This window comes from Engystomops pustulosus, chromosome 7 (assembly GCF_040894005.1).
Source record: "Engystomops pustulosus chromosome 7, aEngPut4.maternal, whole genome shotgun sequence".
Lineage (NCBI taxonomy): Eukaryota > Metazoa > Chordata > Amphibia > Anura > Leptodactylidae > Engystomops > Engystomops pustulosus.
Window position 1 is genome coordinate 165,254,114 of NC_092417.1, and position 25,492 is coordinate 165,279,605.

Consider the following 25,492-nt stretch of genomic DNA (forward strand, 5'->3'; position numbering starts at 1 on the left):
CCCCTCAGCACTAACGCACTCCCTTTCCCTGATGTAATCTCCGTGGGATAGGGGCACAGCATCTGCACAGTGCAACAGCCCGTGAAACTGCAGCACGGAGGGGCTCTGGTAACGCAACCGTGAACCCTTTTGGCCTTTTGGCTCATTTGCATGATTATATAAGTTGATTTTAGAAGGAAGGAGGCCATGGATAATAAATATAAGAAGTCATACTGCATGGATCTATGAGTAATGTCCCTGTAGATTTCCTTTAATATTTGTACATCTGTCTTCTCTCATCTTCTTCCTTTAAAAAAAAAAAAAAAAAAGTTTTTGAAAATACTAAAACATTAAATAACAACCAATGAAGTAGGACAAAGTATCTCTGGTTACTTTAGATGGATACACCCCTTCAAATAATTTGTCCCTCTCCACCATTCAGATCTGCAGCTCTAGTGGTGCAAACCAGGTACTACATGACCTCCGCTGTGGCCAAGGTCACGTTGCTATTGAAGTAATTCTGTCATCCAGTAGGGAGCGCTCTGCCCAGCATTGCCATACACTACTTGGTGCACAATATGGCGCCATTACATAATAATTATTATTATTTATTTATATAGCGCACACAGATTACGCAGCGCAGCACAGAGCCAAATTGGTCCCTCACAATCTAATCCACCTACCAGTATGTTTTTGGAGTGTGGGAGGAAACTGGAGGACCCGGAGTAAGCCCACGCAAACACGGAGAGAATATACAAACTCTTTGCAGATGTTGATCTGGGTGGGATTCAAACCCAGGACCCCAGCGCTGCAAGGCAGAAGTGCTACTCACTCAGCCACCGTGCCACCCTCCTGGACACTGTGGACATATGAGTAACCTAGAGGCAGGTGGGATGGCAGCCTTGCTGGTTGTCACGCTGCAGTGACTGATGTATCACTAATGAGCCTGTCTTTCTTCAAGGGCAGTTACAGGAGGCTCTTAAAGGCAATGTACACAATGTGGGATATGGGCAGGTTCCTGGGCTATATCTGTCACTATTCCCGGGACGTCTTTCTTCTGTTCTCCATGATGGGAGGTTATGAGCTTCTTCCCGGAGATGCGGCAGTAAGGGGGAGGGGTGGGGGGCTTGTACTATTTTGGGTGAGGCCCAGGACACGTCAGGTCCGCAGGCAGAATGTGCTCGTGTAGCAGTCGGACCTGCTGACAGGTTTAAGGGGAGAAGATTTAGTCCCCGAAGCCTCATATGTCTCTGCACCTGCTGCCACTGATAGGAGAGAAAGCGGAGCAGAGATAAGGGGGTCCATACATCCATTACTGACCCCCCCCCTCCCCCCCAGGGGAACAGGGGCAGAATGTGCAGCGTATAGACTCCAGTTACTCATAGGGGCAATTTAAAGGGGTTGTACAAGTATAATAGCAGATTACATCATCCCATGAACAACAATTGGGTTCAAACTCATTGAAAATGGATTAACTTACCAGGGGCACTTACTCATGAATCCAGGCACCATGGTAATCCTCTTATATTTGTTATCCAGAGCCCCCTGTTAAACAAATAGGCTATTGAGTGTTACCAGAGCCCCTCCGTGCTGCAGCTTCACAGGCTGTTACACTGTAAAGAAGCACTCTTCCCCCCCCCCCCCAACTGTATTGAAACTTCCTCTACTGCAGTGAGATTACATCGGGCAGAGGGAAACGGTGCAACAGCCTGTAAAGCCAGAGCACGGAGGGGCTCTGGTAACGTGTCCAGAGCTCTTTAACCTCATTAGTTGGAGGCCAAGTATAACATATTTAAGAGGAATTTGTCACGGTGAATAAATCTACAAGTGTGGGCCTCCACTGCATCCCGCGTTTGGCTTTTTGGGAATTTAGAGTAGGATTGAGAGGGTCAATCTGAGCCAAAACCAGTGCAGCGCCTGCCATAGAGTCTGTATGTAGCTCACACACTTCCCATATTAGCTCTATTGTAATGTATGCAGTTAGCTCCCTCTAGTGGTGAATGAATTGATCCGGATTTAATGTAGTTATTAAGAGCTTTATGCAGACATATTATAAAACAAATCTCTATAGAAATTTTAGGTCTAGCAACAGAATGACAATACGTACCCTGGCAGAATCATCCATCACTTTTTTTCTATGGATCGCCGGGCGTTTCGGCACTTATTCCTTGGTCCGATAAATAGAAATATATGAGATGTCCTTCCTCTCCTTCCATATTGTCCTGGTTGTAAAACAACGGGCTGCATCAGGAGCATCTATCTGTCCTATCTGCAATACAATTGAAAGCCCCGCCCATTTTTCCTCTGGGACACACCCTCTCTCCGCCCTCCACTTTGAGTCATGTACAGCACAGGGAAAGCGATAAATACATCCGCCCTAGTGGCGGTCTCCGGTACTGCTCTGCTAAGCCTTTTCCAAACCACCTTGAAAGATGATAATGTGCTGCCTCCTAGTGGCAACAAATATAACAAAAAAAAATCCCCTATAATAGTAATAAGAGAAGACTGAACGCAGTAAATCAATGCCCAGCCAGCATCAGAATGCCAGTTTATTGCACATTCAGTATCTGTACAGAATTCTATAAATAAGAAAGACCTGGATATTTACATCGTGCGCTCCATGCAGTGGTGGGCAGTGCCAGGAGGGGGGAGGGGAGCGCTGCCATCACGTTAGGAATATTTACACTCTGTACCTTAGTTTCAATATCCACAAAATAAATGTCAACCCCTTAGATGCTTATACGACCAAAGAGGTGCCTGACGTCTTAAGTTCTGCTTTAAGGTCAGAACCCAGGGGGGTCCACTAAGGAGACGCCCAAATGGTCCAGTAATTGAAGCAGCCTGGAGCTATACTACCCAGTCAGCGACACATACACAAGCACAAAGCAGGGGGGAAGAGGGGTACGGAGGGACACAACGTTGGTGGCGCCCTGGAAGAGTTGTGTCGTACTCATTGCACGGATCGCTAGTAACACGCAAAGCACACAACAAGAAAATCGGGGCAGGAAGGGGAATGTAAAACGCGGTCACGACACGCAGTGCAATTACTACAAGGTGTTTTTTGTGCAGGCTCCAGATACAGGAGAAGGAATGTTACAGCAGAGAACGCCCACATTACAGCTGCCAGCGATGCCGGGGACGAGGGGCATAGCGGACGTGGGAGGAGTGTGCGGCCGGTTGGGAGAGGTCAACTGGATACGGGCCGTGGGGGTCTGCTCTTCATCTCCGCTTCCTTCCCTCGGATGGCAGCCACGTAGGAGAAGAGACACAGGACGGAATAGCAGATCTCATGGGCCTGGGGAAAAGCAAAAAGAGAGAGGTCAAGGAAAAATCAGCCTCCGACATCGAACCCCCTGCGGTGACGGGTGATGACAGTGAGACAATCTGAGCTTAAAGGGATGCTCCAGGCTAAAAATATGGAACATTAGCGTATTTCTAGGGGTTGCCCCGACTATCAGATATTTTCTGTTTACCTGCTGTCCTCTGTCTGGTGGCTGAACTGCAGCACTGAAGATTAGCTCCCAATTAAATCAATAGGAGCTAATCTGCAGTACCCAAGTCTGTCCACTACACAGAGAACAGCGCTGTCTGCTTTCCATTACATTATCTGTGCGAAGAACATTGATCTGAGTGGGGTGCTGGGAGTCGGACCCCCACTATCTGATATGGAGGACTTATATTAAGGATATAGTTTTAGCCCAGACTCCCCTTTAATGCCATTTACAATGAGCAATTATAGGGATAGCATATCCCTCTTAAAGGGGTCAGCAGGGGTCACGTGCATTCGACATCAAGACACTGCTGCAGATCTATGTATAGAGCAGTAACAGGAGCACGATCATTGGATACAGAGGGAGGAGAGACCCAAGTGTCTGTTCACTAGGGGTCCCACAGGTCATAAAATTAGGGGGTCCATGTATTTTCATGCTACTGCTACATTCAAAATCTATGGTAATTAGAGTGCAGTCCAGTAGTCCATAAAAATTAATACGCTGGTGATTGGTGGGATAGACAGTTACCATCTATGCTGTGGACCTCCCCTTTAAATGCCATTTAAAAGAGGGTTATGGGTGTGCTGCTATTCCTAGGCTCCGGAACCATCAATAATTTATGAGTTTAACTCATCTTGTGCTAAAATTACTGGGAGATGGTGACATCACCAACGTGTCGGATTCGGAGAGAGTTAATGATGTGGCCATATGGACACCTGGAGCGGCGCTGGCGCTGGGGTTCACCGCCGAGGCCTGGAACCCAATACCAGAGGTGTCAGCACATGGCAGGTCATTAGAGGGATGGATGAGGCTACGGGCAGGACAGGCAGCAGGACAGGCAATGGCTTACAGCTAGCTGAAACAGGAGCCATTATTAAGGCACAGAGTCTGTACAGGGATTATATGGAGGGGCAATGATCCCCACATAAGTAGCAGCGTTGTACAAATCCGTGAGGTTGGACTTCATTTTGAAAGGACTCGACTTCATCTTTTTCAACTCCATGGCATGAATGCAAGGGCCAAATAGCCCTCAGCGCAGAGAGGAGGAGGGGCCAGGGGAGTGCTCAATGCAGAGTGGAGGAGGGGCCAGGGGAGCGCTCAGCGCAGAGAGGAGGAGGGGCCAGGGGAGAGCTCAGCGCAGAGAGGAGGAGGGGCCAGGGGAGTGCTCAGCGCAGAGAGGAGGAGGGGCCAGGGGAGTGCTCAGCGCAGAGAGGAGGAGGGGCCAGGGGAGTGCTCAGCGCAGAGAGGAGGAGGGGCCAGGGGAGTGCTCAGCGCAGAGAGGGGGAGGGGCCAGGGGAGCGCTCAGCGCAGAGTGGAGGAGGGGCCAGGGGAGCGCTCAGCGCAGAGAGGAGGAGGGGCCAGGGGAGTGCTCAGCGCAGAGAGGGGGAGGGGCCAGGGGAGCGCTCAGCGCAGAGTGGAGGAGGGGCCAGGGGAGCGCTCAGCGCAGAGAGGAGGAGGGGCCAGGGGAGTGCTCAGCGCAGAGAGGAGGAGGGGCCAGGGGAGTGCTCAGCGCAGAGAGGAGGAGGGGCCAGGGGAGTGCTCAGCGCAGAGAGGGGGAGGGGCCAGGGGAGCGCTCAGCGCAGAGAGGAGGAGGGGCCAGGGGAGCGCTCAATGCAGAGTGGAGGAGGGGCCAGGGGAGTGCTCAGCGCAGAGAGGAGGAGGGGCCAGGGGAGTGCTCAGCGCAGAGAGGAGGAGGGGCCAGGGGAGTGCTCAGCGCAGAGAGGAGGAGGGGCCAGGGGAGAGCTCAGCGCAGAGAGGAGGAGGGGCCAGGGGAGAGCTCAGCGCAGAGAGGAGGAGGGGCCAGGGGAGAGCTCAGCGCAGAGAGGAGGAGGAGCCAGGGGAGAGCTCAGCGCAGAGAGGAGGAGGAGCCAGGGGAGCGCTCAGCGCATAGAGGAGGAGAGGCCAGGGAAGCCCTCAGCGCAGAGAGGAGGAGGGGCCAGGGGAGTGCTCAGCGCAGAGAGGAGGAGGGGCCAGGGGAGCGCTCAGCGCAGAGAGGAGGAGGGGCCAGGGGAGCGCTCAGCGCAGAGAGGAGGAGGGGCCAGGGGAGCGCTCAGCGCAGAGAGGAGGAGGGGCCAGGGAAGCCCTCAGCGCAGAAAGGAGGAGGGGCCAGGGGAGCGCTCAGCGCAGAGAGGAGGAGGGGCCAGGGAAGCGCTCAGCACAGAAAATCACAAGAAATATGGTCTTTATTTTATGCAGCATTATGCCACCGCAGAATCACAAAGTTGCCATTTCATAAAAGTCTTAGAGGGTGGCATGGTGTCCACTTACCATAGGTGTCTTGTATCTGTGGCTCACCACTTCTTTAGTTTCAGGAACTAAAATCGGATCCAAGAGACAAAACAGAGAGTTCAAAAACACAGAGAGAAAACATGAAACCAGTGGGAGATAGGTCACCCAGCCAGGAGCTACTGAGGACACCCAGGGGACATGTTAGATGGTCACAGACACGACAACACCAGGGATTTCAGACCACGGGGGTCACAATGACAACAGAGAACTAAGTAGCACAATGACACCCAGGGAAGCGAGGTCAGTAGAATCAAGTGTCCTAATCACTCGGATTAAGGAAGTGAAACAGCGAGGTCACACCAATGCCAAGACGTCACTACGTTACAAGTTGTGATCTTTATTGCTCATTGTAGAATTAGTCTGGGTCAGCCTCACACAGATTATTCCTCACATTTGGCCATTGTTTCCAAAAATGTGGAAAGAGAAGGTCAGCAAGTTGTGTATTTAAAGGTCCAATAAGAACCTTTAATCTCTAACATAGTAAAAGAACTTTAATACAGACATTCTGGAAGATTCCATGTTAGAGGGGGGGGGGGGGGGGGACACAAACTTCACAACAACATCTATTAGGTGCATCCCAATAGTTTAGTGAGTATCATTATTAAAAAAAATCCCAGCACCAAAACAGCGACACAAATTAAAGAAAAAAAATAAATTACACGGACAGGTACAAGGACATGGGGGTGACAGGGTAGACAAAGTAAAATAAGACAACAATGATGGACGTTATGCGATGTTCATACACATAAAGGGGAGATTACTTCTTCTATACAACTTCTGATTGTTTAGTGGGACCTATTACGATCATCTAGAGGGTTAGACTCTTTTGGGCAATCGCTTTTTATTAGATGGGTCTCCAGCAATCATCTCAGAACAGATGGAACCTAGTGTACTGAACATTTCTGCAGCACTCCCGCAGGATATATGGGGTATTACATTCTATATCTATGTAATCCTTAAAGCTTACAGGTCCTCAAGAGATAGAGAGAGGTTCCCTTATATGTAGTTCTTCACTACTATAGGGGTCAAAAAAGGGAAGTCCCTACTAATTTTTCTTAATCTGTGTTAATTCAAATGTGGCGAATTTGCCATTGGTAAAATTTGGGGTAAATTACGGATTGTTCCAAGCAGCTTAATTTTGTTCTTCCAATGAGTTGTCTCAAGTACAGTATATGGATGCCAAAATAAGGAGGTGATCTAACGTGACCCAATGCTACTGTATTTTTCGGACTATAAGGCGCACTAAAAATCATTTGATTTTCTCAGAAATCAACGGTGCGCCTTATAGTCCAGTGCGCCTTATATATGAATTGTACTTACAGACAACAGCTGCCTTGTACTGTGCACAAGTCTGCCACCTGCTGGTCATTCATCCTTATAATCAGGTGCGCCTTATACTCCGGTGCGCCTTATATATGAACCTAGACGTTTTAGCGGGCTTCACAGAGTGAATTTTCTCCACACAAGACGCCATATTTTTTTCATACCCGACCACTAACTTATCCCAGGTCGTGTCCGCACCGAATAAACTAATTGGCATCAAATTATTTAGGATGATGAACTTAATTTCAGATGAAAAAGTTCTGAAACTTCTCAACTGTGCCCTCGATCTAACCCAAAAACAGTAAAGGAAAACCTGTCTCTTGTATTGGGAGGTCTAAGATGAAGTGGATACAGTAGGTCTAAGGTGTAGCCTATCATGAACCTCTATAGTCATGGGGGGGGGGGGTAGAACATTACCTGATTGGAGGAGGAAGGTTTTCATAGCTGCCACAGGCAGACGAAGCACAGATTATACAGCAGTAACTCAGAGACCCCCAAGGCGTATCAATGATATTCCTGGAAAACCCCCCAAAACCTCCCCCTCCAGAGATAAATATTACATGTGGGGGAAGCCTATACTCTGAGTTACAGCCACAGCAATACAGACCCAGCGGCACAAGGATGGTAATTACCAAATTCCTCCAAGACAAAGACGCCCCGTACAGTGTTACACTTTTTAATGTGATTCAGCTGTATAAAAACCTGGAGGAGAGAGGGGACAGGGACAGAGAGACGGGGGAGGAAAGAGGACGGAAGAGGAAGGTGGGAGCAGGGAAAGAGGACAAAATACAGAAGAGGAAAGGGGAAGCCAAACAAGGACAAAATATGGAAGCACAGAAGTGGTGGGACAGGAAGAGGAAATGGAAAAGGAAGCAGAAAGGGGAGTAATGAGAGAAGACAGGAAGAGGAAATGGAAGCACAAAATACAGAGACAAGACAGGAAGAGGAAATGGAAGAGGAAGTACAAAGAGAAGACAGGAAGTGGAAATGGAGGAGGAAGTACAGAGAGAAGACAGGAAGTGGAAATGGAGAAGAACGTACAGAGAGGAGACAGAAAGAGGAAATGGAGGAGGACATACAGAGAGGAGACAGGAAGAGGAAATGGAGGAGAATGTACAGCGAGGAGACAGGAAGAGGAAATGGAGGAGAATGTACAGCGAGGAGACAGGAAGTGAAAAATGGAGAAGAACGTACAGAGAGGGGATAGGAAGTGGAAATGGAGGAGGACATACAGAGAGGAGACAGGAAGAGGAAATGGAGAAGGAAGTACAGCGGAAGTGCAGAGAGGTGACAGGAAGAGGAAATGGAAGAGGAACACAGAGGGAGTAAAGAGAGAAGACAAGAGGAGGGTTGGGAGAGAGATTTTGAGGGAAAGGGAGAGAGACAGAAGGCACTGGTTAATTGAATATCCAGGATTTGCACTGGTGGTCACAACATTTCTGTAACAGAATTAATGTGTGAGGGGGAGAAAACAGCTTTGGAATAATGGGGAGACAATACCCTAAACACAGCAAATAATCAGGAGGTAAACCATAACTAAAGCCGGGGGGGAAAGTGTTGAGGTAAGACGGGAGGTAGCACAGACAGCTCAAAACTAACGGGAGGAGGGGGAGAGCAGCGAGAAGCAAAGATGGCGGCAGAGTGAGTACCTTCCGCTCCTTGCAGGAGGAGTGAGCGTGGGAGAGAAATGAGACTGTTAGTGACACAGCGAGACCAAACCTCCCCTCACTTCGTATAACCCCCAGCAACACACAGCCCAGACCAAGACATCAACACGGGGAGGTAAGCAGCCCCGTTATCAGATCCGTCCCTGCTCCTCGCCCAGCACGGAGCGCAGGCCCTGCTCGTATGGAGTGTATGGATGTGGGATTTGGAATAATCAGTATGAATGCTGCACGTCTTCCTTTCATTCTCCTCTGTCTGGATATCCTGATTATGAGATGGAGAAAATTGAATGATCCCTGAATGACCTGCTGAGCCCTGGGTGACCTTGTGATGACTTGCGGACCAACCAAGGTGACGTGAATTTTATTTTATTGTTTTTAATTTTTTGTTGCCCCCTGGGTGACCTGAGGATGAGCTGTGTATGGAGGTTCAGCGCTGGGAGAGGTCAGCCCGAGCCAGGGAGGGGGGGTTACATATAGACAGCATCAGACAACCTCCATCCCAGCAGGCAAAGGGGCAGCATGGAGCATAGACAGCGATAGACAGCACGTGTGTCACACAGCTAGAGCAAGCAGAGGAAACACAGATTGAGAGGCAGAAAGGGGGCTCAAGATATGGGGGGACCCGGCACACTGCATCCCACACACTACAATACACTCTCGCCCCGTCCTGACGCACAGCACATGCGCTATGAGAATACGGCACAACTTATGGAACATAAAACCCTCACTGCGACAATGTACAACGCACTCAGCGCTAACCCTTACTTACATACACTGTAACCTTCCCTACATACAGTCACGCTATACCCTGACCCCAAACCGCCGGCCACATTCACACTCCCCTCATACCTGACTGTGCATGAATTTCAGGTTAATGCCTTCCAGGGTCACTTGGAGAAGACCCCCTTCCCCAGTTTTCATGTCTTGAACTGGGAATTCTCCACCAAGCTCTGGGCCTAATAGATGGAAAAAAAAAAATGGGTTAATGGTAAGCGTTGGTTAAAACGGAAGGAGACTGCATGACATTTTTTTTTATAACCGTTTCATTTATTTGAAAAGAACCTGTAAAATTCCATGTGATTGTCAATATAATGATCCCACACGGATCCCACTTCCATGGGGCTGCAGGACTTTGAATCTAAGACAGACATCCCTATCGCAGGCTCTATAGCATCTAAAACCTTAAAGCCCTGGTGTTTTGGCGTCATTGTTAAGATGAAATTCTCATCTTTCAAAGTGCACTTGTGGTGTCGCTTGTGTGCTACAGAACCAGAGATACAGGCAGTTAAAGACATAGGTGTGGAGGGGGATGGGCCAGTGCGGGGAGTTCGTTGAAACACAACAAAGGACTGAAAATTTGCAAAATTTTACACCAGGTAGAACTTGGCATTGAATTATACGCTGTGCAGCCGCCTGCCAGGTACATCAGGAGTCTGGAGCCTGCTGATGTATCTGGTGGTACAGGAGGGACGGGGACTTCACCGTCACTTGTCCGCATGATAAACATCTCTCTAAATCAGCAAAGAGATTCTTTATCTCAACTCATATTCCTATGTCTCTAACTGTCTGTACTTCCAGTTCTGTAGCTCACAGAACCAAAATCATGATGTATGCCAATGACACCAGAACAATCCAGCTGCTTTAGGTCCCAAGATATGGACATATGAAGGGACGCTCGCTCTCCAGCCTCTAAAAGTGACTCATCTCAAGTAAAAAGTGACTCTTCCCAGTTCTTCTGCATACGACTTTAAAAGTAAATATTTTTGGGATAAACTGGTGAGGTTTCACATAAAAGAGGGAATCCTGGAAAGGACATTTCATCCCCCTACCTGAAGGGGACAAGTTGTTAAATTTTGTAAAACCTGGTGACAGAGTCCCTTTGAAAGACCACCCAATAATACAGATTTATCAACTCATTGAGTGGCTGATCCATCCTTTATGACACCCATATGCCCCAATGAGTCATTTGGAAAGGGGGTATCTTGGAGAGCAAGGCCCTTGATGCTTTCCAGACAGAGAGATGATGCAGCAGCCATCCAAGTCCTATGCAAATACCCACAGATATTTCCTATTAAAGAACTCCAGCGATCACCTGGTTTAATGCTCTGCTGCCGGGCGGCCGCTCTCTCCATACTTTCCTTTACACAATAGTAAAGCTCCCGACACTAAGGAAAAATATAGTGCAGAAAAGAAAAAAAAAAAAGTCAAATTTAGTTGAATTTAAGATGCACCCTCTAGCTGAAGTCAATGATCAATTACCGCACCTTTTTAGTGAAGAACTTATTGAGCTGCGTCTCCTGCCCGTTCCTTCTCCATAAGCAGAGGACTTTGGTTTTGGGACAATAAGTCATATTAATGAGCTTCTCGTACCACCAGCGCTCGTATACGGCCCCAATATTACTGCGTAATACAATACAGTCATCGCAGACCTAGAGGGAGAGAGAAACGAAAGATCCAGTATCCAGAAGTGCTGTCACAACGCAGGCCTCTCACTCAAGATTATAGTTTACACATTGGTCTTAAAAGGGAACCTGTCAACAGGAATGTCATTGGTAGCTGGTGATAGGTTCCAATAGCCTGTGTTATGCCGAGTATAAAAATGGCTGTCAGCATTCTGAATCATTTCAGTACTTTATAAAATGTTATTTCACATTACCAGGCTCACTGCCTGCAGCGTGTAGAGAGTGCTCAGAGAGGAGGGGCAGCTGCAGACTGTGTGTGTGTGCCTGTGTCAGTCTGCTCTCCTCCACCCTCATTCAACTCCCTCCTCTCTTCCTGTCATGTGCATTGAGCAGGCAGGGGAGAGAGTGGATGGTGAGGAGTACAGGAAGAATGCATGAGAAGACACCGGCTGCTGCAGCCGACCCCAAAATGACAAACATACTGTACAAAAACAAGCAAGTACATTGTTCACAGCCCAACCTCGTGTGTAGGTATATGGTAATACTCTAAAGATGAGCAAGGCTACATGCACATGGCCGGATGCAAAAGAGGAAGGGGGGGGCGCTCTCCTCACCCCTCCCCACTTCACTCTGGGCTGCAGCAGTCTGGCAGAAGATGGGACACGTCTAATGCTTTGTGGTGCAGCCATCTGTCCAGGTCGCAATACAGCGAGACTGACAGCGCTTAGTGCACCATGTCCGGGTGCCATAGCCCTCTATGGTGGCTATGATCTAGTGCGGACAGATCCCAGCCACAAATACAGTCAGGTGCATAGTATATGAGCTATAAGAGCTATGACAGGTGTACGACTTACCTCCATGAAGAAAAGGTCTCCACTAGTGTCTGTTCCAGCATGCACTACAAAGGTCTGCTTCTTGATATGTCGACTTCCACTTGGTCGAACATTGAGCTCCCGGCCGTTCTATAATACAGGGTAGATAAAATTGGTTTGTGTTCCACATTAAAGAAAAATTTAAGTTTGGCATTATGTTATTTTTTATAGTGCTGGCTGTAAGATCCTCACAGTTAGTGTTGAGCACTTCGCTCATCCAGACATCTAAAGGTCTGGGATATAAATTATGGCTGATCTGTCACTACCTCAACATGCTGGATATCATTCACAGCTGTGCTCCTGTGGCTGATGGCTCAGGCGTACCCATTAATATTTTACACATTTACAGTAATGGGCCATAACACAGGTTCTTACTGCAGTTAATGTCATATGTGATGCCAAGGGGTTAAAAGGAAAATCAAACATGAAATTCCATTAAGTGCCACTTAAGATCTATAATATATTATATAAGATGCAAGTTTCCAAATCTCACCAGGTCAGACACTTTGTCCAGTAGCTCGTTGATTAGTTGACTGTGAGCTAAGCCAATGTGACACTTCCCCAGGAGACGGCGAACCTTCCTCCGCAGATCGGTCTTATTTACCTGAGAATAACAAGGGAGAGGGTTTGGGCAAATTTCCCCCATATCAGTGACCTTATCAATTATCATCCCAAACAGTGACCAATAATCCAGAGATATGACTCTCATTCCCCTTGGACATCGCTCTCTGTCAGACATAGATGATCTCTGATAGTAAACCATAGTGCTACCTACCACTACATCCATTAGAAGGATTTAGGACCCCCATTCTAGTGATCTCTGGGGCCCTCACTGCTGTGTATGTTATTTCCAATCCACAGGCACAACACCTTCAGAGACATGACCTTATGATCTGCTCATTATAGGACTATGGCTACATTCAGATGCCGTACTGTCACACAGCGGGCACACGTCGGCGCAGGGGAGAGGAGGAGGAGGTGAGCGCTGCTCACCCCGCCCCACTCCATAGGGATATATGGCGCACAGCGCCATATGCCGAGAAAAGATAGTACATGTCCTATCTTTTCACGAATACGGAACGGCCGTGTGATGAGGTCTTATAATGAGATTTATTGAAGCAAATAGGTCTCACGCCAAGAGACAATACTTTACCTTCATCATCACCATATACGACACCATATTGTGCAGAAGGGTCGCCAACAGACGATCCTCATCGTCTTCCAAGCGCTTCCGTTCATGATCTCCCAAAGACATGTACCTGTAGAAATACATGACAATAATTTCGTTAAAGGAGTGCTGCTATTTGTATTACACACCAAAAGCAAAAGGAAGAGTCCAAGCATTTACATCTACCATCAAAATGCATCAAGATAAACCAGGGGCACTTATTCACCGTGACTCTGGTCATCTTCTTATATTTCTTATCCATTGCCTCATTCCTTCAAAAATCAACTTTTTAAAATATGCTAATGAGTCACCAGAGCCCATCCATGCTGTACCTTCAGTTACAGTGTCACTCTGCACTTCCCCCTCCCACTGTGTTCTGAATCAGGCAGAGGGAAGTGCTGAGGGAGGAGAGGAGGAGGATAAGAGAGTGTAACATCCTGTGAAGCTGCAACACAGACGGGCTCTGGTAATGCCCCCCAGAGCCCTTTTGACTCATTAGCATAATGTTATGTGTATTTTAATGGTAGATTTCCTTTAAAATACAGACAGTCGTAAGGATTAATCTTGCTCTTTACTAGTGACGTAATGACCAGCAATCATGTTTTGATTGCAGCACTGACAGGGTTAACTTCAGGATTATGGTGGAGTTATGTCAAATATCTAAAGCTCTTGATGTACTATTGGATCAAGATCCACCTTGGGGTGAGTGTTTTTATTTTGGCTTATTGATACTTATGACCTTTATACTGGATAGGTCATCCAAACCAGATCAATGGAGGTCGGAAAACCCGCCATCACCTCCGATCAATTGCTCACAATGATCAATGGGGGGTTCGGGGTATCAGATCCCCACTAATCTGACATAGATGACTCATATAGATGTACATGCCATCTCTTTATATATCTCTTATATATCTTACCTGTCTATCATTTCCTGAGGTCCCTGGTCCATACCCATTCCTTCCCTCTCCAGCATCACAGCATCCAGGAAAGCGTCTTCCCAAAACTGCATTTGGTCCCAGAGTGTGGAACGTTCTTTACCTGAAACAAATCCACGTTTTGTGTTAAAACTCGGTCTAAAATTTCATGCCACAAATTTATCCGCAACCACACTACATGCAGGACACACACCTACCTCAGGAATGAACAAGATGGAAACATTGACTTTTTGGAAGGACTATTTTCCCCAAAAAACTGAATACATATATGTCCTGCAGGGTTCTCTCATTGTCTGCCTGAATGGTCACAGATTTTGTGACAAGTTGCCTCGCTGCCTCCTCGCACCGACTCAACAAAGTTGCAGGAGAGCGCTATAGTTGAGGTTTTAATTTATTGAAAATTGAGGGACTAAGAGAAGTGATCTCCTATATAGATGTGAATACAGGACAACTTATTGCGAGTCACCTACTCTTAAACGAGACTAGATTTTTACCCCATTAAACTAGCAGCCCTCTAAGGTAGGGGTTGAAATGTCCTTTGTAGAATTCTCTCTTTGTGTGAAATCTCATCCATTTACCTATAAAGAATCTCCTTCAAAGTCATTTGACAACGAGCAGAGAAGAGTCATATTTCGACTTAGATATAAGAAGTTTAGGGGTTGCGTCACTTCAGACGCCCCGATCTTTGGTTCTATAGGACCCAGAATCATATCATCTTTCAGATATTTGTGGTGCGGTGAGCTACAGAACTGGAGATACAGACAATTAATAAAAAAATGGCGCGAACTGGATCTTTATCTGCAGCTCCCATTCACAACTAGGTCTTTACCCGCCTATAGCTCAGGTTCTGTAGAACACACAAACCACAATTCGGATGTGAATCGAACCACAAGATTCTCACTTTTAATATGACATCAACATGTTTGTAGGTACTATAGAAAGCTCCTTGTGCAGCCTCTAAATTTGACTCATCTGAGACAAATATGACTCGTCTCTGCTCATGGCCACATGACTTAGGCGGAGATTTTTTTTTCTATAAGTAAACGAAAGAGATTTAAAAAAGGGAATTTTATAAAGGAAATTTCATCTCCTACCTGGTAACTGGTAGTTTGACCTTTAAAAGCAGTATTATTTGGGAATAGCATCTCATTCTGGCACCTAATAACTTATTGAACTTCCCAACTCCTACTTATAAATATGGTAAAAAATTCCAATTGGAGTAAAATGGAAAGTGGACATTAATCCATCATCTTAACTTACTGCCATTAGATCAGCTTACTACTAATGTAAAAGCAGGGACTTAGGTTCTTCTACTAAATAATGCATCTTACGGAGATCGTCCCACAGGGTTTCTGGTGACCTCTGTCCCATGAGATCTTAGAAAGCGTCACATATGATACGTCCCCTTATAGCCTGCTGGGAATGTGCCACTAATGTTATTAGGGGATATTGGGCTGACCCCTTGGACCACACCGATCACAAAATTAAGGATGCATGAAACAACATGCATGACCTACCACTCTATTCACTCTTTAGTATGGTCAGAGATCACTGAGCGCTGTACCCCCCTGCAGTCCTATAAACAGTTACTGATGCAATAGGAGGTATACACCACCTACAACTCCATGCACTCTATAGGATGGTCAGAGATTATGGAGCGCTGTACTCCACAGCAGTCCTGTATACATTGACTCAAACAACAAGAGGTATACATAACCCATCACTCCCTTCACTATATAGGATGGTCAGAGATTGCTGAGCGCTGTATTCCCCTGAAGTCCTATATACCGTGACTGCTGCAATAGGGGGTATGCATAACCTACCCCTCCATGCACTCTATAGGATGGTCAGAGATCGCTGTACTCCCCTGCAGTCATATATACAGTGACTGATGCAATAGGGGGTATGCATAACCTACCCCTCCATGCACTCTATAGGATGGTCAGAGATCGCTGTACTCCCCTGCAGTCATATATACAGTGACTGATGCAATAGGGGGTATGCATAACCTACCCCTCCATGCACTCTATAGGATGGTCAGAGATCGCTGTACTCCCCTGCAGTCCTATATACAGTGACTGATGCAATAGGGGGTATGCATAACCTACCCCTCCATGCACTCTATAGGATGGTCAGAGATCGCTGTACTCCCCTGCAGTCCTATATACAGTGAGTGAAGCAACATGCACGACCTACCACTCGATTCTTGCATTTCAGCATGAACGAGGGTATCATATACACATTCTGGGTGTTCATCCTGGACCCCCTGCAATCTGTTACTAGTGTCACTGTCTTGCAGCTCCCGCTGACGTGAATAGGGGTCATTTGGCACCTGGTCCACTACAGGGACATGGAGTTACCTGCAACTTACCACATTTCTGTACTAATACATTTACACTGCAGCAAGATCTAGTGAAGGCAAAGTAAATGTATTTAGCTCTTTACTTTCCTCTTGGCTTGGGATACACTGGGATGACTGGTTTCCATTACCCAAAATATCAGTGACCAAAAAGGTTATTCTCAGGGTATCTCAAGCCACAAGGACGGGTAAAGGACACATCAATAGAAATGGTAGGGAGGGGGCATGGTGGAGAAAAGTAAAAACACACAGGCATGCCAGGGCAACTAGCCAAGGACTGGTGAGATGTATTACTCAGAGAGAAGGTCTCCATCGCTGCATCTTCAAGCTGGTCCCACACTGAGCCCTTATCTCTTCCTGTACAGAGAAGCCAGTGCACAGCGTAATGCAGCATGAGAGGAGGGAGAGAAAGACAAGAGCAAGCAAGGGTTAAAACGCTTTTTCTTAACCTGTATTACTCTTATGGGATCAATAATCGCTGTCTGCAGAGAAAAAGAAAAACTTTGTGGTGCCATACAAACTGTGGCTGCCATACAAACTGTGGCTATGTAGACCTTCATTGAACCACCCTAAAACTATTTGGGAAATAAAAAAAAAAAAAAAAAGTTTTTTCAGCTCACTGAAAAGCCCCAACAAATGTGCCGGTCGCCTCCTCCGGACCGGAGGGATACATGCAATATGGAAAGACACTGTGGAGTTGCGCACCAAAAGTGCGTAAAGTTATTCAAGCTTTATTTATTCATCCATGTAATAAAAATGGCAACAGCACATGATGACAAAAGGGTGAAAATGGAAATGGCCTACGCGTCTCAGGCACGCACAACGCCCTAACTCATGGCACATTGGGGCTTATTTACTAAGGGCCACGGATCGCACTTTCGTTGGACTGTGCGCGTTTTTCGGGGATTACACGGCTTGGACAGGTATTTAACAGATGTCTTCCATTTTGGTGCAACACAAATCGAGGGGTGGGCCGTCGGACGATCCGACTGATTCGGACTGAGTGTGGGAAGCCCAAGCACTTAGGTGCACCACTAATAAGATGGTGAACTCTGTCGGAGGTGAGCGGGGAAGAAACACATGCAGGATATTGGGCGCACGATCTTAGTGAATCGCGGCACAGTGCATTCTCTCTGTGAACTTTGTTGGACAGGTAAGTAAATGTGCCCCATTACGTCATCATGTGCTGTTGCCATTTTTATTACATGGATGAATAAATAAAGCTTGAAGGATTTTACCCAATTTTGGTGCGGAACGCCAAAGTTTCTTTCCATATTGGAAATAAACAAACTTTCTAGACCCCGTGTTCAGACCCCCCAGACAAGAGGCTTATGCGAGCAATCACTGCTGGGGGGACCCCAATGATGTGGACATCAGTGATTGGCAGCATTGGTCACATGTCCTTGTGGGAAACCAGTATACAAAGACCGCTGGCTGATGTATACGCGGAGTAAGACTTTCTTTTTGTTTTTGGAGGGAAAAAAAACTTTTTAAAGGAAAAGCTGATAAAGAAGGAAACACAAGTCTTACCCAAAAGACCTTCATACAGGTAAATGCGCTGGCTGAGGTCTTGTGGTGGGCGGCTGGGGCTGACGTTGCTGTCTCTTTCCCCAGGACGCAGCACCTGTTGCTTCCCCTGTGACAGTAACAAAAACATATTAAGATGTTTGTATCTGTGGCTAAAGTGTCCACTGAATCACATTAATAAACATTAATACATGTGGTATCATTGTCGTATCGTTTTAGGTCTGCAGCTCTAAGCCGACCGATGCTTCTCCATAGCAACAGACAACAAGCAAACCCCAAGTCACACGTTATTTTACTAGGCCCCTATTACTTGGAGACTTGTTGTATTTGATTTAACAAAAAGTTGTGAATAGATGGAATAAAATCTAACAGTAGAATAAGAGCACAGATTTGTTTAGTTGTCTATGGTTTGAGCTTAGTACCAAAAAGATCAGACAATTCTATTAAACTAATACTTGAACGTGGTTTCATTTTCCAGTTTAGAATGTGGATAAAGCTTTTAAAAGGGGTAAACTGATTGAAAACACATTCTTAGAACGTCCTTAATATCAGACTGGGGGGAGTCCAACACTCATCGCCCGCACACAACAGATAACGAAACACAAAGCAGACCCTGTAGAGACAGGGTCAGTGCAGATCAGTCATCAATCAGGTGAATCAGAGCTCAGCTGCAATGACATGGATCCACCACTACACTGCGAAGGGAGCCGTTTGCTTCAAGTTTCATTCTCTATTAAATCATCTGCTGAGAACGACTATCTTTAAATGGGGTTTTTTTTCCACCAAGCAAGTTAGGCCCTATCCACAGGTACAATAACATGAGTTCACATAGTGTTTACAGAGCAGAAGCTGTCAAGTAGAGGAAAATCTCAGAGCTAAGTGACACAGGAATGGTAATGACCATGGGAAATAACACTGAAAAGGGTTTCCACAAGTCATTGTAAGGTTTGGAATCAGAAATTGTGCAATCACGTTGAATCTGCCTGTCCGTCTGTGTATTATTCTCCAGCGAGGGGAGAGCTAGCACAGTAGGCACCCGTGGCCCCATAGTGGCCTGCCAGGGGTACGAAAAATAAGAGGCAGAGAAGGAAAAGAGGAGGGAAATCCTTCTGCTCCATTTATCTCTATGGAGCTGACTTGCTTGGAGAGAAAACCCTTTTAAGGATGCTGGGTGAATCCCACAAATCTAACATTGAAAGCCATATCATTAGGATAAATCTTTAATATTTGAAATCTAAAAAATTCCTTTTTAGAAATCTTTTTAGGAAATCTAACATCAAAAATAAAGCAGGCACATTACCCACAGATCCAGGCACCGTGACTGTGGTAATATTCTTATATTTGTTATCTATGGCCTCCTGCCTTCCAAAATCAACTTTAAAAATTATACTAATGAGCCGGAAAGGCTCTACAGGGTTTTACCAGAGCCTCTCCGTGCTCTTGCTTCAGAGGCTGTTTCACTTTCTCACCCTCCCCCTGCTCCCTCACTTCCCCCCTCTTAGGGTCTACTGCAGTCATGAGAATACAGAAGGAGGGGGAGGGAGAAGGGTGAAAGGAGAATGAGACAATGTAATAGCATGTTAAGTTACAGCCTAGAGTTACTCTGGTAACACCTCCAGGAGTACTCCCCCACCCCCACCCCCCTCTACCTACTGTAATCTCATACAGTGGGAGGCAGAAAATGCTCCTGCACAGTGTAACAGCCTGTTAAGTTTAAGCAGGGGAGCTCTGGTAGCACACCATAGAGCGCTTAGTATATATTTAATAATAATAATAATAATAATAATACCAATCTGGCAAACTCTGTGCAGCGCGCACAGATTATGCAGATTATATATAAATTCAGAATTATTATTTTATTATTGATTGTAGAAGGAATGAGATCATGGATAACATATATAATATGATTACCACAGTCACGGTGCCTGGATCTATGAGTAAGTGCCCCTGGTTTATCATGATGGATTTTTATGATAGATTTCCTTTAAACAGACATCCCCAAAATTCCATGTTTATTTTACATATTTGGAAAGAAGTAGACTCGTTGCAAATATACTTACAAATATAGCCCCTGTGAGAGAACTCATCTGGATCTCACTATCTGATATAGCGCCTCTGGATCCTGAGAGTCGTCCTCCACCAGGTCCCCCCAGCGTGTCTCCTGCATTGCTGCTGAGATCACTATCTGCTCCCAGCGTTTCCCCCGAGCTGTTACTAACCTACAAGACAAGGTGCATCAGGCTGTTATATGCGGTAGGGATCCGTGTCCTCCATACATCACATCAGCTCATGTCTAGCTATTTCCATCTACGTAGTACAGCGCTGCATGCTCAGATCCTACCACTGTGCTGATTTCAGAATCCTGACTGCTGCTTCGGATGAGAATAGCGGGTCCCATGCCGACGCCGTCCGTATCACTCCGCTGCTTCCGGAGGCAAAAGTGAGGAGACACGAGACAAAAGACAAACAACCCACCTAATGAGATATGGGGGGATTCTTTTCCCAAGCCACTACAAGCCTGTAGTCTATAGTCCGCCACCTGTTTGTGTATGGACTTACCTGAGATCCGGATGTGACGCTCAAGCCGCTGTCGGCGCTGATCTGAGATCGTTTCTCCTCGCTGTCGCTGATGTCTGGTACCTGTTTAGGCTGCTCGGTGCCTGCCAAAACGTAAAGGGCTTTTGATTAACAAGTCAATGACCTGGAGGAACCAGAGGGAAATCCGATATTCTTGTCCCAAATCTGCCATTTATAAGGTTACTACTAATCCTAAATACAGGAAAGTTCTAGGCCAGGTCCGGGCATTCTAAATATTCACACGTTTTGGTGAAGATGTATAATTTTTAGGAGCCTAGTCACCAGTAAATCAAGTCCATGAACTTTTGAAAACTTTTAGATTCATAAATTTCTTGGAAAGATTGGTGGCAGCTAACATGGCCGCCATTTCTGCGCTACCACGTGTTGTCACCTCGTCTGCTAGTTGCATCCTCTGCTCCAATATGGGAGATACGTCATCAGTGAGATAGAAATTTGGAGGGCAGGAAATTTGCACCAATTTTTTGTTGCAAAAAAAAAAAAAAGTTGCAGACTTTGGACAATGGCAAAGTTAGTGACAATTTGAGCAGAAACTGGTGTAAATTTAGCGCAGGTTCTGGTGCATAAAGTCCACAAGACGTCCGGCTATGTATATGAACAATACGTTTTTAAGCCATTGACCATTAACAAGTTCAGTCTGAGAAAATCGTTCTGTACCGAAACCAGAGTAACTGAACTGAACTCGTCTTGTTTATTAAGTTCAGCAATTCGAGTTTCGGTCCGGGAATTCACGAATTTTGTGCACCGAACGCGCTTGTGGGAATTAAAGGGGTTTTTCCACAAACTAAAATTAGGCCCTATCCTGAAACCCCCACAGATCGTGAAAACGAAGGGTCCGTCAGACTAATGGAGAAGAAGGTGAGCGCGGCGCTTGGCAATTTCCGACAGCTCCATAGAGATTAATGGAGCAGAACGGTCATGCACGGCCGTCTGCTCCATTAGTCTGACGGAGCGATGAGGGGTCCTAGGGAGGTACATGGGACCCCATCGGTCCCCTCGTTTTCGCGTTCTGTGGGGGTCTCAGTACTGAGACCTCCACTTATCAGCAAGTTAGGCCTTATTCCATGGGATAGAGCCTAACCTTAGTTCGTGGGAAAACCCCTTTAAAGGGGTTTTTGAGCTATTGCTGATCTATGTAGATCAATATCCCATCATTGGGGTCTGACACTCAAAAGTTCTAGTTTTGTCTAAACTCAAGGGCTTGTATTTGCTGGTGATGGTTTTCTTTGTGGGGTTTTTTGGTTAGTTTATTTTATTTTCACGAGCCTTGGCCGGTCTAGAACAGATGCAAAAAAAAAAAAAAACAGAAATAGGAAAAAATACAATGAAATAATACGACTAAGTAATATAGATGTAAACACTTATTATATGATCGTGTTTATCACTCCTCCTCAATTTGCACAAAAAAAAAAGTCTGGACCCAAATCATCTATTAGTGGTAGTCGGTGGCTTTGGCCACGTGGGCAACCGAATTGTGACTAGCCAAATTAATAATGAAAGGATCGAGTCGTTTGTACTGGTGTGGAGGCGTCTTCCGTTCAGAATAGATTAACCCTTTCATGGGCTAAAAATGCATGTGGCGTTAGAAGGCGGCGTCACCCGCAGAAGTGACTGAAGCAGGTAGTAAAAGGCTCATATGGTGCTGAGTGATATGAGAGAGGAGTGAGAGCATGATTATAAAGCGCTAGATGGCGGGAGAGAGGGAAGGGGAGGAGTGGATTCACCACTACAGATACTATCTCAGGACAAGAAACCCCAACAAATCGTTCACCAATGGTCAATCTGCCAGCACGGTCCAGAGTCTACCCCGACTAGTCCTTCTCCTAAATCTGAGCAGTAACGATGACTACTTGCCTCCTGTATCCAACACGGTTAGGGGTAGGGGGTCACTATGCAAAATAATTAGGCCGAACAGAGATCTATAATTACACAACTAAGAGATAAATGATGTCAAATTAAAGATTTTGTAAACCATCAAAGGGTTTTCAGAAATTTTTGAAAACCTACAGGGGGCAGTTTTTGTGAAAAGAAATCAAAATTTTTGGGGGTCTCCTTCCCACCTAGTTATGCAGTGACAATCATTTACCAATTGCCTTTGATCAGAGACCTGTCAGATAAACTAACCCACAACTGAACGTATATTTAAAAAGTGCTATTATACAGTAGAACAACTATCCCTATATTGTACCTGCCCATGCATGTGCAGTTTGTACAGCCGAAACAGCGCCTGTGCGTATTCATCTTCTTCTAGCTCAGGCTCGCCTACAGCTTCCTAATTGAAAAAAGATGCTTTCTCTTCAGCCCTCGACTCGGCTCTGCTACATCATTCCCCCCCTCCCTCAGGGATAAAAGAGACACTGGCTGTGTGTGAGAAACAAGCTCCTCAATCAGCCCTCGTGTCTCTCATTCCTGAAGAAAGAGGCAATGAGCTGGTTTTGCGACTAAGCAGGAAGGACTTGCCAGACTCGGCTCAAAGGAAAGACGATGATCGGACTTGCATGGGGTCATTTGAATAGATGGCAAGTCAACTTTACAAATTCACAGTGGAAATTACAGGCATGTGGAGGAACAATGTAGGGATAGTTGTACTGCTGTGCAATAGAGATGTTTAGTTAGTGGGGGTTAGTGTAACTGACAGGCTCCCTTTAAATTGTTTGTACAAAGTGAGCAAATAAAAAATAGAATAGGGAATAACACTCATGTTAATATCCAGGACAACTTTGCTAATTCACATTATGCACTTAACAACAAGGGGTTGGAAAAATCCCCGGTGTAAGTGCACACTAAATTTGGCATCCAAAATATTTGGGTATTTTTTGCTTTAAGGGTCTATGTTCATTTAGGTGCGCTGCTATTTCAACCTATATCTACTGAGACAGACAATTCAGTCTTCGGCCATCTTTGTCAGTCCCAAAGAGATTGAATGCAAATGTTGCCTCAAGAAAACAGTATGATCATGGGGGTCCAACAGCGGGACCCCAAGCGATCAGACACTTAACACCTATGCTGCGAATTGGGACAACGTAGAATACACAGTCCTGTCCTACACTGGGGTTCCCCAAAAAGTGCATCTCTGCGGCCGCCCTGCTGACAGATCTGGGAAAGGTTTGGGGGGTTTCTCCAGTTTCTTACTCTGTTTATCCATAGCTTTTTGCTTTTTCACTTCTCGGTGCTTGTTCCACAATTCTACCCAAGATGCATTGCAAGCGGGAGAGAAAGACAGAAAGAGTCAGATGCGGATCAGACAGGCCTTAAATGGACACAGAGACCACCTGCCCCCTCCCCAACACATCACAGACAGCGAGGGGCACAGACATGTGAGCACACGTGTGATGGTGAGAAAGTGTCAGAGAGAAAAGGGCACAATTAGTAGCTGGTCAGATATATTTATGTATGAGGACACAGTATACATAAATATACATCTACAAATGTATATATACCCAGGCATATATACATAGGATATATATAGCAACTAACCCCCCAGAAAAGCCCTACAACTCGCAGCGTCCGAGATACATGAAGACCCCAGAACTCTTTCTGCAACTCCAGTCTATTTTCCATACTTAGTCCGAATAATATCCCCTTAAGGTTGCAAATGTTGCCCCAATCATGGGTTTAATTAGCTAAAATGTGGGTGTATTACCTCTCTTTGAATAAGGCCTGAAAGCTATGGACCGCTTTAGATCAAATCATTAAATTAAATGCTATAAATACATTTTCTATTCAACGTTCTGGAAATTTTCACTGCACGCATTACACTACATAGCAAGCAGCAGAGCGATATCCACTAGCATATCAGTCACACAGATCAGCCTCCAGTTGGTCTAAGGTGATTTGGTCATAAATCAGCCTAGAAGATCCATCTAGGTCAGTGATGGTGAACCTTTTAGATGCAGAGTGCCCAAACTACAACCAAAACCCACTTTTATGTTGCAAAGTGCCAACATGACAATTTGAACAGTAACCTATTGATCTCTGCTGTAACACAAGTTTCAATTGTATTTGCGTCCTGAGGATACCAATACAATAAAATGCAGGAGACATTTGGATTGTAGCTTCCCTCCAGGGTGCCCTGAAGAGGAAGAATCGGGGGACCCTGAAGAGGAAGAATCAGTGGACCCGGAGCAGGAGCTCCAATGATAATCCATCACTATCCACACCTTCTCGCTCCTCCTGGAGTTGTGGCAGCCAAGTAAGCGTCCCTTTAAATTAGCACCGAGCAAAGAGGAAGGCTTGAGTCCTATCTGGTAAAATCTGTGTTCGGTGCCCACAGAAAGGGCTCCGAGTGCCTCCTCTGGCACCCGTGCCATAGGTTCGCCACCACTGATCTAGGTGATAGGGGAAAAGAGCTCCAGACCAAGCCATCAGCCTGATAGATTGCTAGTGAACGGCATTCAGCAGCCTGCAATGTATTGTAATGCATGCAAGATGCAGAAGCCATATGGTGCAGAATATTCGGCAACAAAAAAAAAAAAACCTAAAACAAATTTTAGCTTAACGTAAATGCTATCTACAAGGGTCCATAACCAATGGAAAAGAACCGCAGACATCAGACAGGTCCTATAAACCAATGAAAGGAATGTCATGTACACATAGGGGGTCATTTACTAACGGCCCGATTCGCGTTTTCCCGACGTGTTACCCGAATATTTCCGATTTGCGCCGCTTGTACATGAATTGCCCCGGGTTTTTGGCGCACGCGATCGGATTGTGGCGCATCGGGGCCGGCATGCGCGCGACAGAAATCGGGGGGGGGGGCGTGGCCGAACGAAAACACGACGTATTCGGAAATACCGCCGCATTTAAAAACCGAAATGTGTCGCTTGGGAAGCGCTCACCTTCACCTGCTATGGGATGGTGCATTCCGGGGCGTTAAGATTAT

General features: G+C 46.1%; 1 protein-coding gene across 42 annotated transcripts in view; it reads right to left on the reverse strand.

Moving 5' to 3' along the window:
- Positions 1-2,498: 2,498 nt before the first annotated feature.
- MADD (MAP kinase activating death domain) overlaps positions 2,499-25,492 on the reverse strand; it is a 76,227-nt gene continuing 53,233 nt past the window's right edge. For 7 of the 42 annotated variants that reach the window (XM_072118716.1, XM_072118710.1, XM_072118718.1 and 4 more), the window contains 16 exons: positions 23,743-23,796; positions 20,575-20,675; positions 20,357-20,440; positions 20,076-20,234; positions 18,019-18,124; positions 16,783-16,845; positions 14,112-14,232; positions 13,177-13,282; positions 12,517-12,627; positions 12,006-12,113; positions 11,014-11,178; positions 10,842-10,914; positions 9,599-9,705; positions 7,715-7,784; positions 5,739-5,785; positions 2,499-3,274 (listed from right to left, as the gene is read on the reverse strand). In XM_072118716.1, coding sequence (XP_071974817.1) covers positions 3,167-3,274; positions 5,739-5,785; positions 7,715-7,784; positions 9,599-9,705; positions 10,842-10,914; positions 11,014-11,178; positions 12,006-12,113; positions 12,517-12,627; positions 13,177-13,282; positions 14,112-14,232; positions 16,783-16,845; positions 18,019-18,124; positions 20,076-20,234; positions 20,357-20,440; positions 20,575-20,675; positions 23,743-23,796 — 1,583 coding nt within the window. In that variant the 3' untranslated portion in view covers positions 2,499-3,166. The remainder of the gene's footprint in view (positions 3,275-5,738; positions 5,786-7,714; positions 7,785-9,598; positions 9,706-10,841; positions 10,915-11,013; positions 11,179-12,005; positions 12,114-12,516; positions 12,628-13,176; positions 13,283-14,111; positions 14,233-16,782; positions 16,846-18,018; positions 18,125-20,075; positions 20,235-20,356; positions 20,441-20,574; positions 20,676-23,742; positions 23,797-25,492) is intronic. The other 35 variants (XM_072118738.1, XM_072118724.1, XM_072118730.1 and 32 more) reach the window with 17 other exon arrangements.